The sequence below is a fragment of the Rhamphochromis sp. 'chilingali' genome, assembly GCF_963969265.1.
Source record: "Rhamphochromis sp. 'chilingali' genome assembly, chromosome: 2".
NCBI lineage: Eukaryota > Metazoa > Chordata > Actinopteri > Cichliformes > Cichlidae > Rhamphochromis > Rhamphochromis sp. 'chilingali'.
Window position 1 is genome coordinate 63,621,022 of NC_137930.1, and position 25,674 is coordinate 63,646,695.

At 39.7% G+C, this 25,674-nt stretch overlaps 1 protein-coding gene across 4 annotated transcripts; it reads right to left on the reverse strand.

Moving 5' to 3' along the window:
- Nucleotides 1-47: 47 nt before the first annotated feature.
- Nucleotides 48-25,129, reverse strand: pamr1b (peptidase domain containing associated with muscle regeneration 1b). Of its 4 annotated transcripts, none has more exons than XM_080875173.1 (15): nt 20,559-20,964; nt 20,032-20,133; nt 14,825-15,001; nt 13,643-13,768; nt 12,988-13,102; nt 9,072-9,289; nt 8,286-8,393; nt 5,794-5,964; nt 5,427-5,618; nt 4,390-5,235; nt 4,121-4,297; nt 3,290-3,356; nt 2,908-3,137; nt 1,351-1,709; nt 49-1,278 (listed from the first exon to the last, which is right to left on the reverse strand). In XM_080875173.1, exons 3-15 carry the CDS (start codon nt 14,952-14,954, stop codon nt 703-705), a joined length of 3,315 nt encoding a protein of 1,104 aa, XP_080731299.1. In that variant the 5' UTR covers nt 14,955-15,001; nt 20,032-20,133; nt 20,559-20,964; the 3' UTR covers nt 49-702. The 4 variants fall into 4 exon arrangements, with proteins under 4 accessions (XP_080731296.1, XP_080731299.1, XP_080731297.1 ...); XM_080875171.1 differs by having other exon boundaries at nt 20,017-20,133; XM_080875170.1 differs by lacking the exons at nt 20,032-20,133; nt 20,559-20,964 and adding an exon at nt 24,955-25,129 and having other exon boundaries at nt 48-1,278.
- Between the last annotated feature and the right edge of the window lie 545 nt (nt 25,130-25,674).

Below are 25,674 nucleotides of genomic sequence, written 5' to 3' on the forward strand. Positions count from 1 at the left end.
TTTTCTAACTCATTATAAGCTGCAGGTCTTTTCTCTATGCAAACTCACTTGGAAGTTGTATAATGGAGAAAAGTCACAATGGAGGTAATTGATTTGGGAAATGATCTGTGAATAACTTGTTATGTTTATGGTTGTGAAAATGGTGCTGCTCTGACCCAGATTCATTCCATTGTGTACTTCATGAAGCAAATATAAGGTGCTTTTTCAATGTACCCGAATCTGTCTATGGAATATATTTGTCATAAAGACTTTTACACCGTGTGAAAGGATAAGAATAACCAGTCTCATAAGCTTCACCACACCAACCTTTCCTTTAATAAAAATGTCATGATTTTTCTCTTTCAATAAAATATGTACATCTCTGGAGTCACTTGAATTGATATAATAATTCAGTACATTACAACATATATACATAACAGAGGTTACAGTCTAAACCATTAACAGTCAAATACTCAGATGAATGATTTTCTTATCAGTTTCAAGTGTTTAATCTCAGGTTGAAAGACCTGAACACTAAAGTCTTCAGATAAAGGACCGATGCATCAGCACATCTAATGTGCTAGCACCCCCTTCAGTTTGAGCACTGTGATGTCCAGTGTTGGTTCTGCGTTTAGTAGGAAAATGCCCTTGTGCATAAAAATAGATTAGACAGAATGAATTCACTAAAATAGAGATTAAGCAGAGGAGAGGACTGTAAGATGTTTATTTCATATTGCTCTCAATCCAGTCTTTAAAGCTGGCTACATGTGTGTAGACTGTGTAGAGGTCAGGATCACACTCCCCTTGGTCATAGCCAAAGCTCACCAGTCCCAGGAGTCTCCACAGCCTTTTGCTCTCCCCTTGCGCCTGTGTATAACCAGGCTTTCGGTTATCATTGACTTGATTCTCAGAGAGGGCAGGGAGGACAAGAATTCCCCCAGTGTCAGAGGGACATATGTTAGATGGTCCATAGTCGGGCTTTTGGCTGGCACACAGCATATTGTCTGTTACACTGACTGGCACACCATTACGAGCATATTGCTGCTCACATGGGACTACATCAGCAAGGTGAACGAGCCCAACCCTAGCCTTCTCATCAGGGCCTAAACTTGACTCGGGCATTGGAGACCAGCCCGTCACAAGTCCTTGAGTTGATGTCAAATCTTCTTCCTGGTTTTCTGACAGGCACAGAGGCAGGACTTTTTCTCCAATCCTTGCCTTGTCCAGTAATTTGATCACAGCAATGTCAGAGTCAAGAATATTGGGGTCATAGTTTGGATGAATAACAATGGAGGCCACCTGAAAGGAGAAAAGACATGCTTAGTTTTATCAAAAGGGATTGTGTGAATAACAAGACTTCCAAGTGCTTACCCGCAGGTGTTGAACACCTTTGGTTTCCCTGTCATCATCACGATAGTGCTTCCCCACAACCACCTTTATTGTGGCAGTGTCCAGGGGAAAAACCTTGCCCAGATCTGTCACACAGTGAGCAGCTACGACCAGAACCCTTTGGTTAACCAGAGCTGCACTGCAGACCAGCTGCCAGTGAAAAGCCTGATTGTGTTTGCCAGTTCCTGCTCCACCATCCTTCTTCAGGGACCCTGTCTGGCTGTCTGCCTTGGTCACCTTGGTCTCTGTACCCTTGGTGGAGCGGCGGTAGATGGCAGCCAGCCAAGGCCAGTGAGCCTCTTCTGGCCTCTCTGTGTCAAAGGTTGGATGCTTCCCACACACTGCCAAAGAGGATGAGAGGTGAGACCATTATCAACGGGACAGCAGGAAAAACAAGACAGGAGAAATTGAAATTGCACTGAGGTTAAGTCAACATTTTGAGCTGTGGGACTGCTTTTATTTAAAGTAGTAGCATTGATGGAGCAGAATATAAAACACTTAAAGGCTACAGAGCCATGTGAAATGTGACTCCCTGAAAGAAGAAGTGAGAAAACGTCATCTTTAAGTACACAATTTGCACATAACATAGAATGGTACCTTGTCTGTATACACTTAAACACTAAACACTAATACCAATTCACCAGAATTACAAAATCAGACCAAAGAAGCAGACTATTCAAGGATTTTATTCATTGATCTGGTGTTGTTTCTTAGCTCAGTACCATATAGCACCATATAAAAATGAACCTTCCTCCAGTATTTATTGATGTGTTTTATTTAACAGTGCTCACAACATTGCTTTTTTTCACATTAGTAATAAGGAAAGTTGTTTTAAAAAAGGGCAGTCCATTTTGTGATTGTTACCGTACAAATCTCATATCCCATAGAGAGGGAATTCAATTTAAGAATGCAGTAAAGAAAATAAAGAGTAATAATCTTGAATAGTAAGATAATAAGTTGTTTATATAGGCGTATATTCACTATATTCAGTATTTAATTAACAGCTAGAAATATTAACAACTTTAATAATGCATGATACATATATATATATTTAATATAACCAGCTCATCTTCACTGTTTAATATGATGAAATAATAATGTGTAGATAGCAACATTACATCAGCTGTGTTTTAACTTTGCTGTTATAGTCTTCTCCACTCTAACTGTTTATGGAAACAAGAGGCATTAGTGCTACATCTGACGTCTTTTATTGAAAATTCTGTCATTGCACCGATGTCACAGCTGTGCTGTACATACCAGCTTATGAATTTGAGCTTAGCTTCTTAGCAAGCTTTCACTGAGGAGTAAAAAGGCTGTGCAAAAATGCTTTAATCAATGTCAGCAATTAGAGACAAGAATGCTTTTAGAAGGTGCTTTTGTATATGATCATCAAATATTACTTCATTATATAAATTGCCATCAAAACGCTATGTCTAAGTTACCACATCATCATTTTTAATGTCTGCACAGGATTGTTATGTGGGTGTAAATCACTGTATTAAAAATGTCTGACAACTAGTGGTCCTCTGCTGCCCTCACCTGGTGAACAGGAGACATGGCGCCCGCTCCATTTCCCTGTCTTCAAGCAAGTCCGACGTGGACTGCCAAAGTGGTGGTAGTACTGAGATGCACACTCATATTCTATATGTGTGTAAAGATGATGGAAACCCTGGGGCAACTGCGAAAGCACCAGGGGGGCTTTAGTGGGACTGTGCAACTGTGGCTGCTGGCCCATGACTGAGGAGTAGAGCTTGTGCACGGGTGTCTTTCTGAGGGGGAAAATATGCCAAAGGTATGTAGTAAATGCATTATATGAGTCCTTAATATTAATTCTTCAGCTAAATGGCATACATACCTACACAATACTATATATTTCTGGTTGTCAGTTATTCTATATAAGATGATGTTTTAATAATCATACCTGGATGGTACCTGAGGGGGCAGAACTTTTTGTTTCACCAGCTCTGAGACTTTGGGCTCACGACATGCTGCAAATAAACAAATATGTTTAAAAAACCCATTCATATGAAATATGCACAAAAAATTCGGAAAAGTGACACTACATGCAAGCCAACCGGCTGCTGGTTGCAGTATTTTTTCTGCTAAAGATGCATGTGGAATCTATCTGTATATGTAACACTTAGCCAAAAATAAAATAGGAGCTTTTCCCACAATGTTAAACCATCTTCTTAGAAATTCATTTCTAAATGCTTTTCACCTAAAAGCCTTTAAATTGTATTAATAGAGGCATGTTTTGCATGCTGTTTCACATGGCCTACTTTGGCTGTGCTTGTTTCTTTAATTTATTCATTAAAGCTGTGCCAGTGGACAGTTTCTCCACTTACCTCTTGGCAAAGAGCTACAGGGCACCCAGGCCAAAATCTATTAAGAACTAATTAATATTTACAGCTCTAGCCCTGATGGATCATTTTACTGCCAGAACCCTTTCATTAATAACATTTAGCATTAGCGTTTATTCAGCAGTTTCAGATTATTGACATACAAGCCTGTATATCTACAACTTTAATAGACTGATATAACATCCACAACCATCTATTAACTGTTCATTTTGTTCTCAAACACTACAGTGTCCTCTAATGCTTCAATATGTCTGAAACCTACACACCAGTCCAGTAAAAAAAGAAAGAAAAAATGCTGTTTGTATATGCTTAAAAAAAATTTTTTTCACAAATCTCCAAACAACAAAATCTTAATAATTAATTCCATAAAAAGGCAAAGCAGGCACTGGTACCTCTGACACAGAGGGGCTGTTTGCCACTCCATGTGCCATCCGGCTGGCATGTGCGTCGGTCATCACCACTGAGCGCATAAGATTGATTGCACTTGAACTCTACTGTTTCAGGCTCCAAACCTGGCACCACCTGGTGGTAGCCATGGTAAAGGCGAGGTAGAGTTGGGCAGCTTTTTTCTGGACAACAGAGAGTGGGTGAGAGTGAAGGCCAAATAAAAGCAGATAATCATTCACTCAATTATTCATAGTGTCGTCATTGGTTCTCTTACCGGTGAAGCTTTGGTTGTCTTCTCGCTCCCTTTCTTTCTCTTTTTCTTTCTTCTCTCTTTCCACCTCCTTTGTTTTCTCAGTTGAATCCTTCTCCTTTTCATCCTTCGCAGTTGTTGATTTTTCCTTCGGTTTCCCACTTTCGGCTCTGTACAGGGTGATGTTGACACGAGTTGGAATTATTTTCCTCCCTGGCGGTAGAGACCCTATGGTATTATTTTCTTTACTTGTGCTCTCGGTATCATGTGAAACAGTGTTGTTCTTTGTCATTTCCAGTTCAGGCATTTCCACTGTGTTTTCACCCTCAGATATGACCGTCCTGAGCTTGGTGTCATTGGGGCCCACTTTGTCAGGATCTCTTTTCCCATTCACCTGTTTTTCTTTTCTTTCACTTTCTTCCTGTCCTTTGTCTTTTGTCACAGGGACCTCTGTAACATCTGTCTTTCCCTTGTCAAAGTTTGTGTCTTCTTTTTTTTCAGGTTGTTTTGGTTCTTTCTCTTCAACCATGTAATCTAGGCTGTTATCTGGGCTTTCGCTAGTCACTTTATCTTCCCCACCTCCAGATGGCTTCTCTGGGCCAGTATTTCTCTCATCTACCTCTCCTTCATTCCTGCCCTCAACCACAGTTTTCCCAGGAGTGGTCCCATTATATTTATCTTCCCCGTCGACTGCTGTTGTGTTCTCCTGCTCAGTGTTTACATCTTTTCCGGCAACACTTTCGTTTTCGCTAGTTGTGTTCTCTTCTTCTTTCTCTTTAGTTTTACTTTTATCTTTGTTACTGTAAATATCTGTCTCTTTGCCCTTTTCTTTTACTTTGTCCTTTTCTGCTTCATTAAGAGTGTTATTCACTGTGAAGAAAAACATAAAAGAGATTATTAAGAGCTCATAGTCATAGCTATTCATTGTACATTGGCCTGTACAATGAATAGCTCTAAGGCATTGAGTCATTTTCTCTCATCTATTAACAGCTTACTATTAAAAAAACCCCAAAATGACTCATCCATCTCCAGTCTACAGTTATTAAGACATATTTTCCAACCTTTAATGCAAACAGGAGAAGTCCCACTCCAGGTGTTATTGGGGAGGCAGGTTCTCTGAGAGCCCCCACTGAGTTCATATGGCTGGTGGCACAAGTACTGTAAGGCGATGAGAACATCATTGGGCCCATAAACCAAGAAGTGGTCCCCATTGGCTGGCTTGGGTGGCAGAGCACAGACTCTTTCCACTGGAACTGAAGGAAGAAAGGAAAAAAAATCATATTTATTTTCCATGAGCTAAACCATTTTTGAGGCAATATGTATGGCATCCAGATGCAAGCTAAAGACACGCATACTGTATGACTTTCCCAGATATGAAATTGTAATTATTTTGAAGAGGGAAAAAACCTATTTGTATTATTATCCTACCACAGTCTGGAGCAGGCGCACTCCATGTTCCGTCACTCAGGCAGATGGCATGACGAAACCCCTTCAGCTCAAACCCAGGGTCACAACGAAAAGTGATGCGTGCACCAGAGTGATGAAACAGACCCTCTGTAGATCCGTGGGTGGGCACCGGAGGCCTGCGGCAGCCCACCACTGACGAGAAATACAGACATGTGGGGTTTATTTATATACACACAAAGTTTCCCTTTTTCCGAACTAAATGTCCAGTCATCAAAATTACAACGCATAGGAGGCATCTCAAACATACCTCAACAATCAGTTGAGACCCCACAAACAGTTTCAGCAAGTTCTTTCTTTTCCTATCTATTTACAGGTCAGACAGGTAGTCCATAAAGCAAAGACTCAATTTTTCTAATTCAAAAGTTTCCTGAGATTTAAAAGCACTGCCTGCTACCTCAGAGACTCATTAATAAATAATTTCACTCATCATCGCAAAGTGCGAACAGTTAACAGCATGACTTTAACACATGGCTTGTAAATAAGGAAGAAATAGATGCAATAAAAGCCCTTTTAGTCAAAATGTTCAATTTTCCACTGCCGTAAAAGAGATTTTTAGGAAGTCGGATAGTAGAGACTGGTAATGTGTTTGTGGAATACTGTGTGCAACTGTCCCATAGAAGAACCTCTTGCAAAAATAAAACAGTCTGGGGAAAACTCTTCTGCATGTGCACTGTAATCCTTAATCATTAAGCACAGCTGCACATATGCACACAAATGTTGTGATAAAGGCCTGCGAATGGGTTCGCAAAGCATGTGTTAAGACAACAGTTATCATATCTCTATGAGGCTGTCTTGGGAGATTTGTTATGTTGTTGACTTTAAGTGGGATCAGATCCATGAAAGGCACTGTCTGTGGTTTTTAAGCTCCAAACCAAAGAACCCTCCCTATAATCTTTATAACTGAACGGCATTTCCAACCTTCAGTCTTTTAGGGGATAAGGAATGCGTTTGGCAAACCAAAAGTAGAGAAATAAACTGTAGCTGACCTCTTTTGAATATGTATAAAAAACCATGAAGTGCCCAGAGGTGCCGTGTGCATTGTTGCTCTTTTCCCATGTCTTTTATATACGAATGTTTTCAAAGACAAATCAAAATAAATGTGGAGTCATTAGAGTGGAATGCTAACATATTACACATCACAACATGTACTGTAAGTAAATCATCGTTTCTTTCACAAGTTCTCTGGAAACTGAGTTACTTACTGCATACTGAAACTGATTATTGTCAAAGATAAATTCAACTGACGCTGAGAGGGAAAAGAAAAAGAAGAGAAAGCATTTCCTGTTTTTTATGATAAAGTGTCACACTGTCTCGTACCAAATGAGTTTTTAGCTTTCGACAGATGACAGGGTGATTACAGAAGGCATAAAATATGGCTAAGGTCAGGTTCATATTTGAAATTCTCCATCTGACTCAGGCAGAAATACAGACTACATTATCACCACAAAATGTAAGGCATTAACGTTGCTGCAGCTCTTTTCCATTCAAATTAACAGCTGAGGATTCCTCGTGAGAATACAGATGAATGCATGCTGTGTGAAATCAAACAGCCTTTTTTTTTAAAAAAAATGGGTGTCTCCTCCAGTGGAAAATACTCTCTGTTGTTATATAAGTCGAATTGTTTCACCATTAGTTTTATGGACTTGAATGTAGCCCTGAAAAACAACACCAAAGGAAAAAATGTGGAATTCACCAAGTCTGCTTTTGCAGAATCTTAAAAGAGGTGTATTGAATACAAAAACACACCAGACATCTATAACTAAAAGACCTTGTAGTGCCTTGTAGGCAAACTTAAGGTTTGGTAACTTAGGTGGTATAAAGTGGCAGTACAGTAACAAAATGTCTTGACAATAACCACTCGACAAAACCTATTCTGTGTTTCTTCTCCTTGTCCACTTCCTCTTGCTGCCTTCTTTCCTCAGTTAGTTTCTTGTCATTTACCCTATTTATCTGTCAACAGAAGAAAATTGCTTAATTTTGCACATCTATATGTGTTAGGTGGCCATTTGGGTTTTGCTGTTTCTTCCAGTGAAACTTGAAATCAACACATATGAACACAGACAGTCCTGACCGTATGACTGTAGCAGGCAGCTGGCCTGATCTCAGTCCAGACCACAAACCTCTCCCTTGTGAAAATGAATCACTGCCTGCTTTGGGGCAGCAACAACAGTAAAGAAAAGCCTCAGGGAAGAAATCAATTCTCTGTAAATTTGTTGTGACTAGGCGTGCCGATTTTCAGATGAAAATTACTGAAATAATTTAGGGATTTTGTAAGCCTCAGTACATTAAGACGCATGTCTTTCCAATGCCTCATAAGATGGAAAATAGACTGGTTTAGTCTTTCCTGTGATTAAAACATGCATGGATTTTATTTTAATTTCCAACTTTAATATATTTTCTCCAAAATATCAGTATTTTGCTCACCAAAGTCCCCTATTATGTTACAGACTCACCATTTTCACACCTCTTGCCTGTGTAGCCAGCCAGACAGGCACAGTGGTAAGAGTAAGAACTGTCTAGGATACATGTCCCATCATGCAGGCAAGGGGAAGAGCTGCAAGCTGTGAACATACAGACAACATTAGGGTACAAACAGAAAGACTGTCTTTATCAAAATAAAAACATAGAAAGCTGAAATGTGTGGCTGCAGACGTCAGGCTACATCCAGGAATCATACTCAAAGCTGAAATAATTAAAACTTCATTTCTAAAGCCCACTGTTTACTTTTACTACATCTGGCTTAGGCATTGGTAACATGTGTGTGTGTCTGTTTTTGAGTTCTAGACCTTGAGAACGAGGGCATTTCTGTGACGTGAGGGCATTTTGGTTTGTAAACAGGCTGTTAACAGACTCAACACTCATGACAAAGTCTTTTGCCAGAAAATGTAGGTGCTAGTCATGCACTATTAGGAGCTTTTATTAGGTACTGGACACTAAATACCATGGAAACGTCTTTCTTGTTTGTATTTGTTGTGATTCCAAAGAACCCCATTGTTCATGAAGGGTTTATAAACAACTTCTTATCTATTCCCTATACAAAAGCAAAGATTCCAGGTCAATCTAAATATCAAGATTTTGTTTTAGGTTTAAAGAAAATAGTTTTCTTTCATGACGACTCATTTAAGAGGGCTTAAGATTTGCAGCTGGGAAGTATGGTACATTGGCAAGGGTACTTTAAAGCAAAGGAGAAAAGCACTGTTCTTATAGTAGAAGAGATATTACTTTGTTATGTAACCTACCTGAGTTCTCTTGGAAAGTGGCAAAGAATCCATCAAAATTCTTGTAACCATCAGACACAAAGAGAACATGCAAACTGTTGCCAGAGCTGTGAACTGGTGCAGGTCTGTTATTCCCACAGTATCTACCGATAACACGCGAGTGGATACTGTCTCCATCTCGGACTTCCACATAGTCATAATGACAAGAATGGTGAAACTCCAGACTCAGCATCATGAACCTGCAAATACAAGAATCGTGGCAGATTGAAATGGCAGAGAGTAGAACAAATGACCCAAGGCTATCCAACCATCTATTCTCTACTGCATATCCAATCAAGGGTCGGGATTTGCTTCAACATTAGACTTAAAATTTGCTATTCATTATTTTTGTCTTGATGCTATTTGTGTCCACATGATGCTGATGATGTGAATAAAGTTAACAAAATAATTACAGTTCTTAATGGTTTTCCTTTCGATCTCACTGAATCTTATATTTACAAGGTAGCACAGCATTTAGAAAGCTAGATTTCTGAACTGTTTTTGTTTTGTTTTTTGTTGTCAGATACAGCTAAGTCAGATTAAAAAGCTTTGTTGTAGCCAGTGTTGGATTTAACGTTTTCCAAAGTAACACATTACTGTGTTTTACATTTAACTTTTCATAAATACAGTAATTTAACGCATTGCTGTACTGAATTCAGTAATCACATTACAGTTACAAATCTTGCTACTTGTGTTACAATCTTGTGTGAAAAATCTTCTTCAGTTATTTGCATGCCCGGCAGATAGAAAGAAGAAAAATCAACCAAACATGCTTTTTTCTCCCTGCACATTTTTGCTACAGTCAGCTGATATCAGGACCAGAGTGCAACAAAAATAAAGTGCAAACCACATCCAGGGCAGAAGCAACTGCATTGTACTGCTAACAGAACTTCAGCTCTTTGCGAGCTTCTGTACAGACAGCATGCTAACACAAAGCTAGTCAAGAACCCAGACTGATGATAAAGCTGAGTGCGTGCTGACCCCAGCCCAGCAGCCAGAGCCTGAACTTCAATAGGCAGCAGAGGCAGCAATGAGCTCACAGCCTACATTTCTTCCTGTTCATTTTTATACAGTAGAATCACTGTGGCATTTGCTTTGAATTATCTTTAGGCTAGTTTTAAAATTTATTTTTGTGTTTTCATCTTTGTGTTCATGCATAATAACTAAAAAAAGATTTTAAAGTAAAGGGATCACTAGAGGTCATGTCAGATACAGGCAAAAGCAAATCAAATGAGATGCCTATTATTAACTTTGTGGTTTGGGTGAGCCTTGAAACCTCTAAAGAATGTTTGAAATAGTAAAGTTCAGTGTATTGTGAATGCTCATTATTTGCATATATCAGTGCCATTTCATTATTGTAATAGGCAGGATGTATTGCTAATAAACAGTGTAACCCATTCCATTTCAAATCAACATACTGTTTTGTTTGTTTGTTTTTTTCAGAGAGGAAATTACTAAGTTGGTCAGGCAGAAACACATTTTCCAACAGTCGGTTTAAAAATAGAAACGCACTTTGGTTAAAGTTATTAAAATGTGACAATGGCTGCACTTATATTGCCCTTCAAGAAGGATTTGGCCCTTCTCTTTAGTTTGTCACATGCATCATGGCTGTAAATTTTAATGAAGCACTTCATACATAGCTTTAAAAAAAATCCTTGCAATCATTAAGTCTCTTTCACACACACTTCAAGCCCAGACATCAGGAACTGCATGCTCGGTCTGAACCTAGCTGTATGGAGCTTTTGTTCTTCTAAAAACCTGCACAAACACTTGCCCATAAAATCTGTATGTGTAATGGAGAAAATAACAGAAATAGAAATTTATCACAGGACTGAGAGGCCATAATCTTACCAAAAAAAAATGGTGTTATGGTTTCCAAACCTCCAAACTCTTTGCCATCAATCCTCAACATACATCTTCCAGCTGAGTGGAAATTTGACTTAACCAGGCCAGTTGATAATATTTACTGCAGATGGACAATGAAGATAACTGAGGATTGAGAGCCAATCAGACTTGACTTGACAGACTCAAAGCTTTTCTGTATTTATAATCAATGGTTAAATTGATATTAATTATTTTTTTACAAGCTGGTGTGCAACAGTAGGATGGTTTTCCAAGGACTTTCAGGTAGGAAGCACTTCACTACTGTTGACAATCTGAAAATTATTCATAATAACTGGGTCATTGTTTTTTGTTTTGTTGTTTGCTATTTAACACCTTTGCTTTTGAGCCCTTAAATTTATTATTGTAGCACTGCTGCAGGCTGTCTCTAGGAAGGGTAATTATGACCCACCAACAATCATCAATTCTAAAGAATTTCATTTAAAATGTATTACTGTGCTTGGCACTAATGTTGGCACATCATACAAATTTTAACTGCTTAAAATCAACATATTAGCATCTTCACGAAAAAAATGTCACTATATTTATCAGATACAGTATTTATGGAAGTGAAGCTAAAACCAGGGCCACCGGTGGATTTACAGGTCATTATTTCAGATGAATAAGACTGCCATCACAAAATATAATCACAACCTATCTGAAAAAGTCTCGAGCCACCCTTTAAGTGGCTAGAAAAATGGAAAATAGGTGCTGCAATTTATTGAAATTTGTACAAGCGTATAAGGAAATACAGTGTATAAGGCAAAAACAATGAGAGTAGTTCTCCAGGCTTCTTGAAAGACACTTGAAAGCTTTTATTTTATTCATATTTTTTTTTTTTTGATGTTGGCTACCTTTCTCTGTCAAGATGATCACATTGCAGCAATAAAATTGAGGTCTGGGCCAATCTGTGACTAATAGTGTTTCTTTGTGTTTTATCCAGGTATGATTTTACTGTATTGATTCTGTTTAGGAAAAATGCTCAAAACAATTGCCAGTCAGATGTTTTCCACATTCTGTTGCACGTGTCTGGTCTTTAGTGGATTTGTTCTTATCCCTTAAGACATGGACTTTCCAGATACTTTTCATCTGCTGCAGAGAGATTTCTTTTTAGGCCTGCCACTTCTTTTGCTGCCCTCCACTTGTCCAGTTTCCTCATTTTTTAGGACACACTGCATCATGCTGAGGTTTGCCAGGTTTTCTGTAAACATCTCATAGTTGATTCTCAATGAACCAACTTCTAAACCAACTATAGTTGGTTCAGAAGCTCTAGCTTATGACTGGAAAACTGTGTTATCTTTGACATTTTTCATATATTCAATTAAATAAACCAGTTGTGTGTTTTTGCAGCAGGTTGCTAGTAGGTGCCATAAGATACGATTTAAAATGTTTTCTTTGCTAAGTTGTCTGTTATAGATAAACACATAACAGACAACTTGAGAAAGGCACCAGACGCATCTCTCGAATCTGGTGCCTTTTTATACTTGAATGATTCATAAAAACATTCCTGTGAAAATTAATCCCTGTCTCTCTTCCGCAGCATGTCTTCTATCCTGTCTTCCTTCTCTCTCCCCAAATGGTCGCAGCAGATGGCCCCGCCCCTCCCTGAGCCTGGTTCTGCCGGAGGTTTCTTCCTGTTAAAAGGGAGTTTTTCCTTCCCACTGTCACCACTCTCATATGATTGTTGGGTTTTTCTCTGTATGTATTATCATAGGGTCTATAGGGACAATGTAAAGTGCCTTGAGGAGAATGTTGTTGTATAAATAAAAACTGAATTGAACTGAAAATAGTTAGGTCGAGTGACTGGACCGAAAAAATGAAAAAGTAGCCAATGTCAAAAGAAAACATTGAAATGATCATCAGAAAGCCTGAAGAACTTAGCCACAAAATACAAAGAAGAGTAGCTTAAGGCTTTTGCATAGTTCTATAACAAAGGTACTACTAACTATTCTAAAATAACACAGAGGAAAATGAACACCAGTAACTACCTACAGAGGAAAGTATCTTAATATCTTACCTGAGTTCAATAGTAAATGGCCTGTCCACCTGTATGGTCCACTCACACCTAGCATTGTTGGGGTAGCTCTCCAGGACCAAGTGGCCCTGTCGTTTATGGATCACCCCTCCACACTCTGGAAAACACAGAAAGTTAATTTTGAAAATATTGATTTGGGCAGCTACTTCAGTTGCTTTAATTATTGTTTTGAAGAGCCACTTTCAAATGCTTTGCTTAGCATTAAGACAACAGTAATTGCATTTAGACTTTCAAAGTCACTGCAGAGAGCCTACAAGCAACATAAATAAGGATGATCACAACACACACACACACAAGTTGAACAAAGGCATTCAGCAGCTTTGGAAGGTTTCTGCTTTTAATTAAATGTATGTTTGTTGTGCCCGCTGGTAGAATATTTGCATTTAAAAGCTAGACCCAGTGTCCAAAACTAACATCTTAAATAGTTCTATAGGATTCCTGACTTGTCATTTAGCTCCTTATGGAAAACCTCCTGGGCATGACTGCATTCCAAGTTGGCACAGCTTTCCCAAGATGGAGATAAATCAGCAGAGATGGAAAAACCATATAGTACGTGGTATTCATTTCACTTAAAGTAAAACAAATGATTTAGAGTGAAGCCGTAGGATCTGTTAATGGGAAGGATGAAAAAACTTACTCATGCAGTCTCCACCAGACCAGCCAGGTCGACATTCTGCGCAGTATTTGCCATTAATGAAGAAATCATCCCTGGGGCCCCATGTCCCATTGTTGCAGCGTTTACAGTTCTCAAATATGCTGCAACCTGAAAGACGAGAGCCAGAAACAAAACTACAGTAAAGTAGAAGATAAAGGTGGATAAATGAAAGCAAATAACATTAATTATCTCCCGAAGATGTGTTTGTATGTAAGAATAAAGAAGCCTTTATCTGAATGGCTTATGCTGTATTGTTGAATTTTAACAAACCCACCAACCCCTAAAATGTTCCCTTTGCATCAACTCTGCTGAACTCGTTAAGGTCCTCTTTCACTGCAATAGAATGTGAAAACATATCGCTGCTTCCTGAAATAGAAATGTGGAGAAAACCTGTTGAAACAGTTTTCTTTGAGGCTGGATTTTCACTTAAGAAGCTGTCCCGTCCATGGGGTTGTGAAGAGCAACATCTGACCCAAGCGGAGGCATGGATTTTAACAACGCACGGGCCGGGGATGTGCATGTGGAGATTTATGGTCGTACGCTGAGGTTGGAACAGTTTTTGTGTGTGTTCAACAGTTAAAAAGTAATGTACAGGCATCCATTTAATTCTGAACAGCTGCTTTCTTCCCCATAAAGGAAAAACTCTGCATGCTTGAACTATGAAAAAAGGCATGACATACCTCTACAGGCAAATGGCATGTAAGGAAAAAAGAGGATTTGGAGCTGCAGCAAATGCAAACTCATCTATGTGAATAAAAAACAAAAGGCTCTAGTCTGATTTCATTCACAAATCAAAGCTTTGAGTGTGCTCATTCACTCCTGAATCCTGTCAGCTTTCAGAGGATTCTGCCAGTCAGTCAAGAGAAGAAGCCAGTGTGAAGCTAGCCTGGAAACAAATTATTTTACACACAAATACAGAAGTTCTTTTCAGTCTTTCTGTCACGCTGTCATGCTACAGTGCAAACAGCTGCACAGATGATAGATAGCACTTGGTCTTGCACAAACAACATGGCAGATACTCAAGATATTCACGAAGGTCGCTCCAACAGATGCATACTTATAAGGCAATGCTCGATATTTTAACAGCTTCTTTCAGTGAAAAGAAATAATTCAAGATTTTATTAGATTCATAGTATTATTTAATCAGAATGACATTGGTTTTACCTGGGTGGATAATGCAGGGATCACACTCGTTGATGGCATTCCGGCAACAGGGTACTGCATAGCCTACTGGAGTCCCTTGGAGGGGACACTTACAGCGAATCACATCATACTCGCAGCATCCTCTGCACATAACATTCCACTCCGGACCTGGACAGTGGTTGTACAAGTGCCTGTAATCTAAAGAAGACGATATCTCAGCAAAAAGCAATTTGTTTGTGTAACCTTCATTTCATTAGCAGTGACGATGAGTCAAAATTAATAGTTCACCTTTTTGCAAAATGTGAGCAGAAAAGGGTTACTGGAAGGATTCAGTTTAGTGTTTATTTGAGCCACTGTCTCTCTAGTTATTTCCACTGTCACACGGTTTCTCGCTCCTTTTTAGGAAACCACAAAAGTCTCAGCAGTTTACCACCACTGTGTGTTATTACGTCAGACGACATGCCAAAATGGTTAAATCACTGTCATGGAAAACAATACCAAATCATTAATCAGAAAGTGATATATTAACTCCAGTGTAAACAACAGCCTTCTTCTTTGTAAAGTTTTTACCTAATAAATGTGACGTTTTATTGGACTGGAAAACACTGATTCAAAGACCTTTGAGTTAGAGCGGTTATGATTATGTAATAGTGGATTTAAATGCTGAAACAGACAAGTGGAAATTCTCTTGTGGCAGATGTGGAGAACAAACCAAAGCTGCACTTTAAACTTGGCACATTGTCACTACAACATTTTGTGCCCTCTCCCCAGCCTGCAGTCATAATAGCTTCTTTGCTCTCAATCACTGACTTTTTATTTATAAAGTGATAGCTGAACACTGGCTCTAATTGTTGTTTATATGTCAAACCGGGACTCTAATACACAGACCTAAGTGCACAGACACACAAAAGCAACTACAAGTGTTTAATCTCTCAGTGGCTGGCAGTCGAGAGGCAAGAAGCACAGATGTTTAGACTCGTCTCTACTTTCTTTTCTCTAATGATATCATAAAATGTCGCTCTGTCCATCACCGGTCTGGCTTCCTCTCCAACTAGAAGAGATATGGCATACATGGTGATATTAATCAAACAGAAAGCAGGTTGGGCAGTGGAATCCCAGCGGACGTTTTTAAAGGACAGAGTTTCATCTTTATAAAGCCATTGCAGTTTTTTGACTCTTTTATGTTTTAGTATATGGGCTCAGCTGGATTTGTGTATTAGAAGTGAAAGGATGTTCAAAAGTCCTGAAAGAACATGGTCTTCTGAGGCCTACTTAAACTGCTACAGATCTAAAAACAAAGATAATAAAAATGTTTGGGCCACTGGGCTCATTTTCAATCAGTCCTTTGATTGTGTTACCACTCCAGCTACCAATAAAGCTTTCTTGAGGAAAGAATGCCAAGTTCCATCCCTTCAACACTGTCCTTGTAAATCAAAGCTGATGTTTATGCGTGATCTTCTTTGTTTAACTTGGACTGTCACCCAGAGACAAAAAGAAAAAAATAGAAAAGGGGGAAAAAGAAAAAGTCTCCTTCTTTCCTCTCAGACTGACATGTTTGTGGATTTCTTTTGACCAAATGTGAGACCACAAAATTCATACACTGGGATTTGTCAAAGTTTAATGCCTGCCACGTGTAGATTAAGAGTTGCTGACACTATCACTCCCTCTTACAGGACAGCTTTTCTGCTTTCATGTTAAGGACAGTGGCCAAAAAGACCATGAAATCTGATTCACAGGACATAAACATAAAAGACACAGAAGCACTTATGAGTGGTCTTGGTAATGTCATTACATGGATCACTGCCATTTGTCTTGCCTTTGATATACTGTAGAAACGTCCGTCATCTGCCCTTAGCGCACTTTCACAAGAATACAATCATTTACAGTGGAATACAACAAAAATATTTTTTTATTTCTTCAGCCAAGTCTGGAAAACATTACTCCCTCTCACCTCAGCAGTCCAGTGACATCACTGTGCATGCATTTATGACAGGATCGGTTCCCAGATTTCCATAAGCTGTGTTCTTTCTGTGCCTACTTGAGGAAACTAAACTCGGGCAGCCATGTTTTCAGTGTTTATACACTGTGACTGAATTCAGTTTGCTGACCTCCAGCTCTGTTGATAAGGCTGTTATGTTTTCACTGAACCATGACTCCGAGGAATCTCCCGCGGCGGTAGGACACATGCTGGAAAGCATCGATATTTTTCTGGACTGCTATGTCCTTTCTTTAAGATGCATTTAGCAAAGCTATTTTTTTACATGGCTCTGAGATGAATTTGTTCATTTTAGCAGGGAACCAAAGACTCAAGAGTAAAAATTTAATGTGTTTTTTTATTTTTTAACAGCAGTTTAGGAAGGTCTGAACAGGTTTGGAAGGGTTTTACTAATGTCTTCCATTGCATAATCCTGTCTCCTCTAGCTGTTTTACACAAACACAAGCAATGCATGTTGCAACATGCAAAGACCCCTATAATTAAACCCAAGACTGTGGTTATTTTATCTACCCCTAGTCTCTAATCACAAACTGTAGGTGATGACAGTAGTTGTCAGAGAGGGTAGGAAGGCTCAGAAGAAATCTATCTGAAAACAAGGTTTGCTTTTGTGTAATGCTTTAAGGCTGCCTTCCACAATTTTCATCCAGCGTGCCAAATATGTATTATGGTATTTTCGAACATTTCTACATTGTTACATATTTTCCCTGTGCATAACTAGCATTTTCTGTGACAGAAGATATGCAGACATAGAAAGACATTTTAATTTGTCTTTTCCATCCCATATGTTAGGCTCTTAAATGTACTCTCCAACATTTAGCGATGCTACAGAAATAAAAATAGTAATAGTTATAACAATAAACAGTCATAACTTTATGCGTCATATGGCACTTTCAAGTGCTTTGCATTTTCAAGGAAGCTGACTCTGCTGCTCACTGTATTTATGTGTATCCTTACAGTGACAGCAGTAAGATCAGGGGTAGAAAGCCTTCCTGTGACCTTGCGTCTGGACTTAATGCCCTGCTGGCATACTTACCTGAGGCTTATCCACAACAACCTGTGATTATTGCCACTTAGAAAATATATAACTGTGATGATATTGTTCAGTTTCATTCTATGTTTTATATTAAAAATATATTCACAGATTTTAAAATGCAGAACCAGCAAGACTGATGGCTCGCAAGTGACTCAGAAACCAGAGGTGGGACCAAGTCATTGTTTTGCAAGTCTCAAGTAAGTCTCAAGTCTTTATCCTCAAGTCTCAAGTCAAGTCTCAAGTAATGTCAGGCAAGTCAGAGTCCAGTCTCAAGTCACTGGTGTAAAAGTCCGAGTCAAGTCACAAGTCTGAAACTTTGAATTTCAAGTCCTTTCGAGTCTTTAAAAAAAAAACAAACGAAAAAATAATGTTGCAGTTATGCTAAATGTAAATATTAGACCATGTAATTTTAAAATCTGTGTTTTTCTCAACACATGACAAAATAGTGAACTTAGAAAATATACACAAATTGTGAAATTGCACCTCTTTAAAATGCAGCTCAATTAAACCTAGCTCCAAGAATAGTTTTCACCGACAGTTCTGAGATAAGCTGCATGTTATTCTTGGATGCGGTTGTAGGACCGGCTTTAAAATCGCATGACAAAAATATCATACACATTAAAAAAAACTGTATCACCAACATAGCCTGGACAACATTTGCTAGTTAGATGAAGTCAGCTATCTCATCGTAGCATATTTATATGCATATTTATAATCATACGGTTCTTGGAGTGAGTGCACACACTCATGAAGTTTAGTAACTTCCGGTCACTGCAACAAGCCCAGGTACAGTTTACCGACAGATGGGTGCAGGACCTTGAAACGCACCGTGTCGAACGAAAGACCATCGTACGTATTGTAACGTGAGGGTTCACTAGATGGTTGGGAATCTCTCTGAATAATTAGGAACAGCAAGACGGAGACGGATAACTTTTTATGTACTGTCAAAAGTCATTGGCTGGAAAGCTAAGGGTCAGAAACCACCCTACTCTAGACTTACCTTTCACAATGGCTTACTCTGTCGTAAAGCTTTCAACCCGTCCCAAAAGTCAGTGTTGCATCAGTTGGTTGTTCCTGAATCTTTAAAAGACACTGTCCTACAGCTGCTGCATGGCAACCCAGTGTCCGGTCACCTATCAGCAGATAAGGTCCTGAAACGTGCTCAGCAGCTATATTACTGGCCATTCATGTCACGTGACATCAGAATATGGTGCACACAATGCACTCCATGTGATGCCAGACGGAATCCCACACCTCATCACAGAGCTCCAATGAAAACAATTGTTGCTGCGGAGCCATTTCAAAAGGTGGCAGCTGACATACTTGAACTCCCCATTACGAGTCGTGGCAACAGGTACGTGCTCGTTGTTCAAGACTATTTCTCGAAATATGTCAATCTCTATGCTATCGCAGACCAACGTGCCACAACAGTTGCAAAATGCCTGTTTGACAACTTCATCTGTCAGCACGGCGTCCCTGAAATGCTACACACGGACCAAGGACGTCAGTTTGAATCTGACCTGGTGAAACATCTGTGTCAGCTGCTAGGCATCCAGAAGACACGGACCAGCCCATATCACCCTCAATGCGACGGGATGGTCGAGAGGTTCAATCGAACACTTATTGACCAGTTAGCTAAGTTACTCCTTCAGCAGCCTGGCGAATGGGATGACTGCCTCAATCAAGTTGCTTTGGCTTACAACACCAGTCCTCACTCTACCACGGGGTTTACGCCATTTTTTCTCACACATGGACATGAGGCACGGATGCCTGCTAATATGCTGTTGCCTACCAACATGTCAGCATCATCTACTTCTGCTTCTCCTGCTGACTACGTCACCCAGTTGACTCAGAGACTTCAGTCTGCCTTCAGCACTGCTGCATGGAACAGAGATTGTGCCCACAACCAGCAGAAACAATTGTATGATAGGGGCATCAAACACACTCCTTATGTTCCGGGTGACTTGGTGTGGTTAAATGACCCCACTACAGCAAAGCAGAAACTTGCTCCACATTGGAAGGGCCCCTTTGAGATATTGGAGTGCCTTGGAACAGATGGAGAAAACCCTGGTGTCACGTACAGGATTCGCTACCTCCTGGACCAATCAGACAAGACTCAAATTGTTCACTACAATTGTCTCAGGCCGTACAAAGCACCTGTTCCTAAAGGTGGAACCAACTCACCTGCTGGTGACATACCTGTACAGCCCCAGATTCCACAGTTGACTGCATTATCAGGTGCGTTGCCCTAAGCCAATGTGAAAGGTCCTGCAGGCCCGCCCAACCGTAGTCCCTGCAGTACTGACCAAAAACACATTCCATGCAATGACCTTCCTGATCCACGACTGCAGTGTGCAGCGCTATCTGTTTCATCCACATTTGTGCTTGAGCTGCCTGAAGATGATCTCAAAAGTGAACAACAAAAAGATCCTGTACTGTCAGAAGTCATTGGCTGGAAAGCTAAGGGTCAGAAACCACCCTACTGGCGTATGAAAAAATGCCCACCTCAGGAAAAAGTGCTATGGCATGAGTAAAGTGTAAAGTGTAAAATGTAAAGTGTAGAAGTAAATTTAAATCTATTTTGATATACAAAGAGGTGTTTACAAAGGTTATAAAGCTAGTTATGTAGCTATTTGGTGGTTACGTGTTTTGATATTTACATGTTTACATGTTTGAATGTTTAGACATGCATGTTCAAACCAGTAATAAGTATGTGTTATATCTACCTGGTTGTTTTCCCTGTTTTGATCAGATGTAACGTGAGGGTTCACTAGATGGTTGGGAATCTCTCTGAATAATTAGGAACAGCAAGACGGAGACGGATAACTTTTTAGCAGCCTCTTTACTTTTAGCACCCTGCAACAACAACCCACACTTCCTGTGTGCCGCCCTCATGAATACTTCACTGGCCTCTCAGAAGCCAGGAAATCTTATACTCAGATCAAAACAGGGAAAACAACCAGGTAGATATAACACATACTTATTACTGGTTTGAACATGCATGTCTAAACATTCAAACATGTAAACATGTAAATATCAAAACACGTAACCACCAAATAGCTACATAACTAGCTTTATAACCTTTGTAAACACCTCTTTGTATATCAAAATAGATTTAAATTTACTTCTACACTTTACAGTATCATAAGTTTACCAGTCTCACAAATCGTCGTCATAAATACACATTCCTTAACCGTTTATTAATAGGACCTTTGAGCTCAACGGTAATTAATTAGTAGTGGAAATAATTTCTGGTAGCATCACAGAAATGTAGCAGTGACAACAATATTGTATGCTGTAATCGTACTGGGCAATTAGTGATACAAAAAACCTGTTTTATCCTGTGAATAAAAGCATATGTTTTTGTCAATGTACCATAATAACAGAAGCGAAACGCAATATTGTGTCAGGACAATTCACTATTTATGCACAATAAATAAAGGAGCATAGCGCGACAATTTCTGTTCAGCGCCAGACTTGCTTGTAACCTATATCACCAATTATGTTATGAAAATAACGTATTAACTACTAAAAAACACTGACCTTCGTGGAAATGCTTGGAGCAGACTAACCTGTGAGCTGGAGGGTTCTGGGACGTTATATTTGATCTTTGAATGGCTGCAATCCAGTCGCCTCTTTGTTACTTCGGAAACATGGCTTGAACAATTTCTCTTCAACGACGTAATCCGATAACAACCGATCTCTTTACCCGTCGGCTTCCCGTGGCTGTCATGCGACCGGCTATTGCAGTTAATAATACAACAGCTTCTTGACATTTTTGTGTTTCTTTTTATCGCTGTATAACTGATTTTAATTGAAAGCCTGCGTGCGCTAGTACCGCTTGCCACGAGTTCCCAGAATCCTTTGCGGTTCTACCCGTGAATGACGTCACATTTTCAATCTCTATATAATATGCATGTTAAATTTTATATTTGGGGTAAAATATCAAGTCTTTTCAAGTAAACCGGTTCAAGTCCAATTCAAGTCCCAAGTCATTGGTGTAAAAGTCCAAGTCAAGTCACAAGTCTTAGAACATTTTTTCAAGTCAAGTCTAAAGTCATAAAATTAATGACTCGAGTCTGACTCGAGTCCAAGTCATGTGACTCGAGTCCAAGTCATGTGACTCGAGTCCAAGTCATGTGACTCGAGTCCAAGTCATGTGACTCGAGTCCAAGTCATGTGACTCGAGTCCAAGTCATGTGACTCGAGTCCAAGTCATGTGACTCGAGTCCAAGTCATGTGACTCGAGTCCAAGTCATGTGACTCGAGTCCAAGTCATGTGACTCGAGTCCAAGTCATGTGACTCGAGTCCAAGTCATGTGACTCGAGTCCAAGTCATGTGACTCGAGTCCACACCTCTGTCAGAAACCCCATCTGCTCTTAAACTGTTCCATGGTTTTGGAAGCATTTTCCTTTGACTTGAGCTAAAAATAAAAGCATCTGCATTTGTTGCATTAAAAGCGTTTCTTGCAGCACTTTTTTATACTCTCGTTGACATGAACAAATTAATTGCTGCCTTCAGAGTTTCAGATAACTTATCCAATAAAGATTTAATCTGATCTCAAGACACTATCATAGATGCAACTGGGCACAATGCTAGCTGTGGAATTTAAGCCAATTACTGTCTATTTTTTTCTTTTGTTTACTACTCTGGAACTCTTATCAGCTTGAGTCTTGCTTCACTCTGTTTTCATTCTAAACCAAGCAGGACCACAATACAGACGGGACACCAGTTGGGAACTTCAGGATGAATCTGACATGCTTAGGAAAATCATTGCATAATAATATGGGTTAGTCACATCTGTTATACATGGTATATCTTTACTCTCATGTTTTGACAGATTTTTTTTTAATAGAATAGTTTAACATTTGAGAAAATGTAAAGAAGATAGAATGTGCTGATTGTGTTTAAGGGTGACAGTATTAGAGTAAATAGTTAGTTTCCTCTTGACAAAATGGAGCTTATTTCACACGGTAATAACTGTTGTTTCTACTTCAGCTGTGAGTGTATGTGTATGTACAGTATTTGTGACTGTGTAATTCATTTCCTTACTGCCCACAGCAGCTGTCTTTTTTGTATTTTGAGGTTGGATGCATTAAGCTATCATGGAACAAGGAAACTCCCTGGGGAGCTCTGTGGTCGCTGTGACCTTGAATACATCCTGATCCTGGAGTGCTGATCCCAGTGGTCATTCTGGAAATAGCTTTGAATAAACTTTCCTATAATTGGAAACCACAACCCCAAAGAAATACACTATTATTCTATTATCAACAGTAGTTTCCTGAAAGTTCAAAGACATTTATAACTATACAGTTAGTCCTTTTTTTTTTACTGCAACTACAAAAAAAGATTTGACCATTACTTACCTAATCTAATTTAGCCCTCTCTGACAAGCCCCACTGCTTTTATTCTTTTATCCAGACAGCTGTGAAGGCATGCACAGGCAATACAGTTGTCAGGCAACCACTACCACACACACTGTATGGTACATGTGCAAAAAGGGTGGGTGTTGCTCATTTGCTCCCCAAACTTGCCCATCTCAGCCTGAGAAAGAACCACTTAATAGCCGACAGTGACACGTTTTGAACACGCACTTACGAATAGATGGATATTCTCCTTTTTCCAAATAGTTTTCTAAAATTGGACTCCTTGGGGTAGTTTTGTTGTAGTTTGACCTTTTCCAGCATGATGTAATTGGTAGTTTGTAGCACAACTCGTGCACTATAGCCCAATCCTGTCATCAACTGTGGTGAATGGAGTCTGAGGTGTGCACATTTGTTTTAAGCATTTAACTATGAAACTTGAATCTGACATGTCACACTAATTTTCCAAAGCCAGAGGCCAGTGTTTTTCATCATGTAATTTGAAGTTTGTGCCATATCCCCCCCACCACACCCCCACCCCTACACACACACACACACACTAATATGAGTTTTACAACTGCTTGCTTTCACCATTATGTCCTACTGCCCAGTACTCAGAAGCTCTTAAATGTTGTATGTTTTAGCTTAACACACAGTAAGGGGAGGGTGTTTGGTGGGCAGAAGATCCTAAACAGGAAGCCTTGCACAATTCAGAAACATTCAGAGGGAACGCCAAAACATGCGAAAATAAAAAATACACTCACGCACGCATGCGAGCATGAGTGTAAACAAACCACAAAGACAGGACTTGCATGCAAAAATCTTGAAATTATTTTAGGTTTCTCAGTAGAAAACATCTCTCATCAGCTGATTAGACACGATTATATAACAGGCCGTGCTGACAATGATTCAGCTGACTGACAACAACAAAGTTGGTAAATCAGTCAGTGGAAACTCTTTTAATCACTACAGCAGAATGCAGTTGCACTCTGCCAAGCCCTTTGCCACATTTACCAATATTACAAATTGAAGGGAGTGTTTTACTGCATGAGCCACGCAACGAAGAATCAAACAGAGGGCAGAGGTTTGGTTTCGGAGCCTTGGAGACGGCGTATGGTATACACATTACCACGGTCAGCATGATTGTCTCAAACATGACTCATGTCTTCCTGCAGCAGTTCAAGGGTAAACACGCAGAGTAAATCTCAGTCTCTAGGAGAACTCCCTCAGATAACACGTTAAAGGGAAGCTTTTGCACAAAGGAGAAAATGTTGGCAAGATTCAGCTGCTCTATTAGAACTGCAACAGTCTCCCTTCACCACAAGGAATGTGTGGCAACATGCAACTCTTGTTTTGTTTTGTTTTTATTTAGTAACAAAACAACAACCACAGTGAGAAGGAAAATATATGAAGACTCCTAGAGTTTCCCATTTTTTATGAGACAATAAACAAAGCCACACAGGACAGTGCCTTCCTCTGTATTTCATAACAAGAACTTTAAAAACAAACATTACACAAGCTGATCAGCTGTGTTTTTCTTTGCTTGCCTAAAAAAACGGTATAAATCACTGGGTTGCTCTCTGTCACTGTTCAACAAATGTTGCTGAGCGCCGCTGCACTCGGAAAGGAAGAGGGGATGGCAAGAGTGCTGATGCCGGCTTTTTAAGAACAAAGAGCCAAGAGGCTGCGCCAAACACAGAGATAGGAGAGGGAGTAAAACGGAAGAGTGGTGAAGGTAAATTAATTGCCATTCTTTACCGTAGGGCCAGGCTGTCCCTTGGGGCAAGGAGATGGAAATGAAGACAGAGATGAAGAGAAGCCAGTGCCCCTTCCCAAAGACAAAGATGGTGATCCAGGGGATTGTTTGGATACCCCCATAGGTTTTCCCCAGCTGCAATCTCCGTCCCGCAGAAAGCATGCTTCAGTCTGGAACTCTGTTTACTTTCTGAACTCAGCTGACATCACCTTCTCTCTGCCCTTCATTCCTCCCCCTCCCTCCATTCTTCTCTCTCTCTTTTTCTCTTAACTTTCTTTCTTCCTCAATTTCCCTCTCTCACTTCTCTTAGGCTTCAGGTTTCAGCCCAGCCTTGCAAGGAGTTCCACTACCAGTGGTCTCCTGAAAACTCCCCTCGCCGCACTTGGGAGATGACGTCACTGCTCATGAATGAAAGTGAGCGTGTTTTGCTCTTTCTGGTGGCATGAAATGTGACAAACAAAGTAGTGATCAGTTATGTGCTACAATTGATGTCAGCTTCACTCAGGCTCAGGCTTAAAAAATGTTGATGTCATTATTATCACACCTAAATAAATGGGAAAAACAGGGAGTGTGGGATTGTGAGTGTGAGGATGTGATTGAAGGGAAATTTCACTTCTGTGACACAATAATACCCTAAATATTCCAAACACAAGCATCCCATTTCTATGTTGTTTGGAATATTGGGCCCATATTAATACTGTTTTTGGGCAGGATAAATCTTG